Here is a 2,693-nt window from a genome sequence, read left to right on the forward strand (position 1 = left end):
GGAAACCATATATGGGGGTGTTTGTATCTCCTCTAGATACTGAACCCAATACAGGCTTTGAGATGGGTGTGGCTCTATTTATTTGGATTCTAATGGATTTAATTGTACTGAAACTGTGAGGACTGTTAGGAAACTAGCTGGAAGTCTGCCTGGATTGTGTGGACATACCTCATTCTGTATGGACTGTGATGAGGAAAAGGGTAGGTAGTAAAACAATTTTTTGCATTATTATTCAGCTTTCATGACATAGTCTTAATGCACTTAAGGTTCCATCTCTGTTCTTTTAAGTGATCCTAAAATAGTTCTGAACAGAGAAAAGTACATATTACAATGCATATGTGTAGCACCAGGAGCCGAATGAAGAAGCTTAATCTTGAGGACCTAAAAACACAAAAATATGAAACCTGTCTGATTTGCATACGTTAGAAGCATGGTCCACAGCAATTATGAAAATGACCCAAAGTAATTTAAACCTTGGGCTTCTGCAGGCTTCCAATAGTTTATGGAAAGTATCGCTGCTCGAGCAACACACACAGCACACCTGGGAGAAGCAGCACTACCATCTCAGAATTCTTCAAGACCCCAGCAAAGAGAAGAACTGAAAATGGTGACTCTAATGAACATGGTTTATTTGATTGTCATATCAGTACTGAGCGTGATTGCGATACTCGCCTGTGCATTCATTGTTGCTTTGATCCTCTTGGACTGGGCTCGCGGCCGAAACCTGAACACCATTGACCTCATTCTAATAGGACTGGGGATCTCAGGTGCTTGTTTTCAATGTACACTGATAGTAGATGCATGCATTTCAAGATTATTGGTGGATGTGTATGATTTAGGACAAAGCTATGCAGTGTTACTTCAACTTCAAATGTGGACAGGTAGCTCCAGTGCCTGGCTCACCGCCTGTCTCTGCATCTTCTACTGTGTGAAGATCGTAGACTTCAACCATCGTCTCTTCATCTGGTTGAAACTGAAGATCTCTACGGTGGTGCTCTGGCTGCTGCTTTGGTCAGTGCTGGAGCCCCTGGTCCTAAGTGTTCCTATGTACTGGGATTCTCATAACAATTTCAATGATAATTCAACAATGGGCCTGAAGTCTAATTCCACAGCCCCCAGTGCAAAATTTAAATTCCAAATATACTACATGTCTGTAGCTGAACCTCTTGGATTCTGCATTCCTCTTCTTCTCGGTGTTGTCTCTATCACACCAATCTTGCCATCGCTGTATAGACATACCCAGCGGATGAAGGAGAATGCATCGGGGTTCAGTGAACCCCGATTGGGGGCTCACATTAGCGCAGCAAGGATGCTGGCCGCCCTCCTGCTGCTCTACCTCGTTGTGATTCTGACAAGCGTTTTACATGTGCTAGTGCCTTCTGAGCTGTCAATCATAGTTTCTAATATCTCCATCGCTTGGATCACCCCTGCAGAATCCATCATCCTGATCCTGGGGAACACCAGATTGAAGCAGGTGCTGTGGAAGCTCCTCTCCCCTTGTAAACAGTGAAGAACTCCTCAAGGGAAGGCGTTCAATAGCCTGGGGCTCTTTCAGACTTTGAAATCCTCTTCAAACAAGACTCACCATCACATAAGGAGACGTTTTTTTGTTTGTGTTTTCTATAAAGTGATATGGATTTTATTGAAAATGTTGCTCACTGAAAAAAGTGCACATAGACCATGGCATAGTTCAGAATGCTACTTTAAATTGCATAATGACTTACATACCTGAATGTAAAGCTCCAGTTAAAATATGTAAGCTTTTGTTTTAGATAGCGTATATTATACAGCATATTATTGATAAAAGAAAATAAATATAACGAAGAACATATAGCTTAAAGTCATTTAAGAAATGCTAATACTTTTGTTCTTTAACATTTCCAACTCTAGACTGGCATTTCCCTTTTAAAATCCAAATGTGGTGAGGATGAATGTTATTTTGTCGAACACAGCAAAATTATATGCCTTTTCATCAGTATATTCAGACGTCTTTGGTCCTTAGCGCGTTGGTCAGATTATTGCACTAGATATCTGCAGAGCTAAAAAAAAAATAAACGGAGATTACAAAATGAGTCACAATACCACTTAAACTAGCCCCATAACAAACAACGGCCAATCCGTAAAAAGCCAAATATATGCCTAAATCAGAAATCCAATATAAACAACAGATTTAGAAATATGTTTAATGTTACTGGAAAACTGTACCATAATGCTGGAATCATGCACAACATGCATTTCCCGTATTAAATTAAGATATGGTTGTCCTGTTTGCCAATGTATTGTGTACATTACAGGGCATAGCGCGTCCTATTGAGAAAAACTTGTATCAAAAATATTGCGACGTAATTGATGCAACTCAGCAGAACCCCACGGAATATCCACAGCACAGAGAATGTCCACAGCACAGCAGTTTTCCTTCAAGGTAATTTTATTTTCCTTCTCTCACACCATGTGCAACACAAAGGGACGGTCGACGTGTTTCGGCTGATGCCTTCAACTAGACCATAGAGTCCCACCGTCTAGGAAGTCTATTTAAAGTAACAAGTGTAATTGATCCCTTGTTTGTTTCTAAAAAATAAGACTAGACCACTCCCCCATTTAAAAAAACATTTGTGAATCAGCAAGCTATAGCTGCCATTCTAAGAGCATTAAGTACAATTTTAATCATATGGTAACATTTTAGAGTGGTTTTC

At 40.1% G+C, this 2,693-nt stretch overlaps 1 protein-coding gene across 1 annotated transcript; it reads left to right on the forward strand.

The window, feature by feature from the left end:
- The first annotated feature begins 502 nt into the window (after positions 1–502).
- Positions 503–1,510, forward strand: LOC147703627 (taste receptor type 2 member 9-like). The gene has a single exon (XM_086929526.1). It carries the CDS (start codon positions 503–505, stop codon positions 1,508–1,510), a length of 1,008 nt encoding a protein of 335 aa, XP_086785652.1.
- Positions 1,511–2,693: the final 1,183 nt, after the last annotated feature.

Source organism: Lissotriton vulgaris, chromosome 7 (genome assembly GCF_964263255.1).
Source record: "Lissotriton vulgaris chromosome 7, aLisVul1.2, whole genome shotgun sequence".
NCBI lineage: Eukaryota > Metazoa > Chordata > Amphibia > Caudata > Salamandridae > Lissotriton > Lissotriton vulgaris.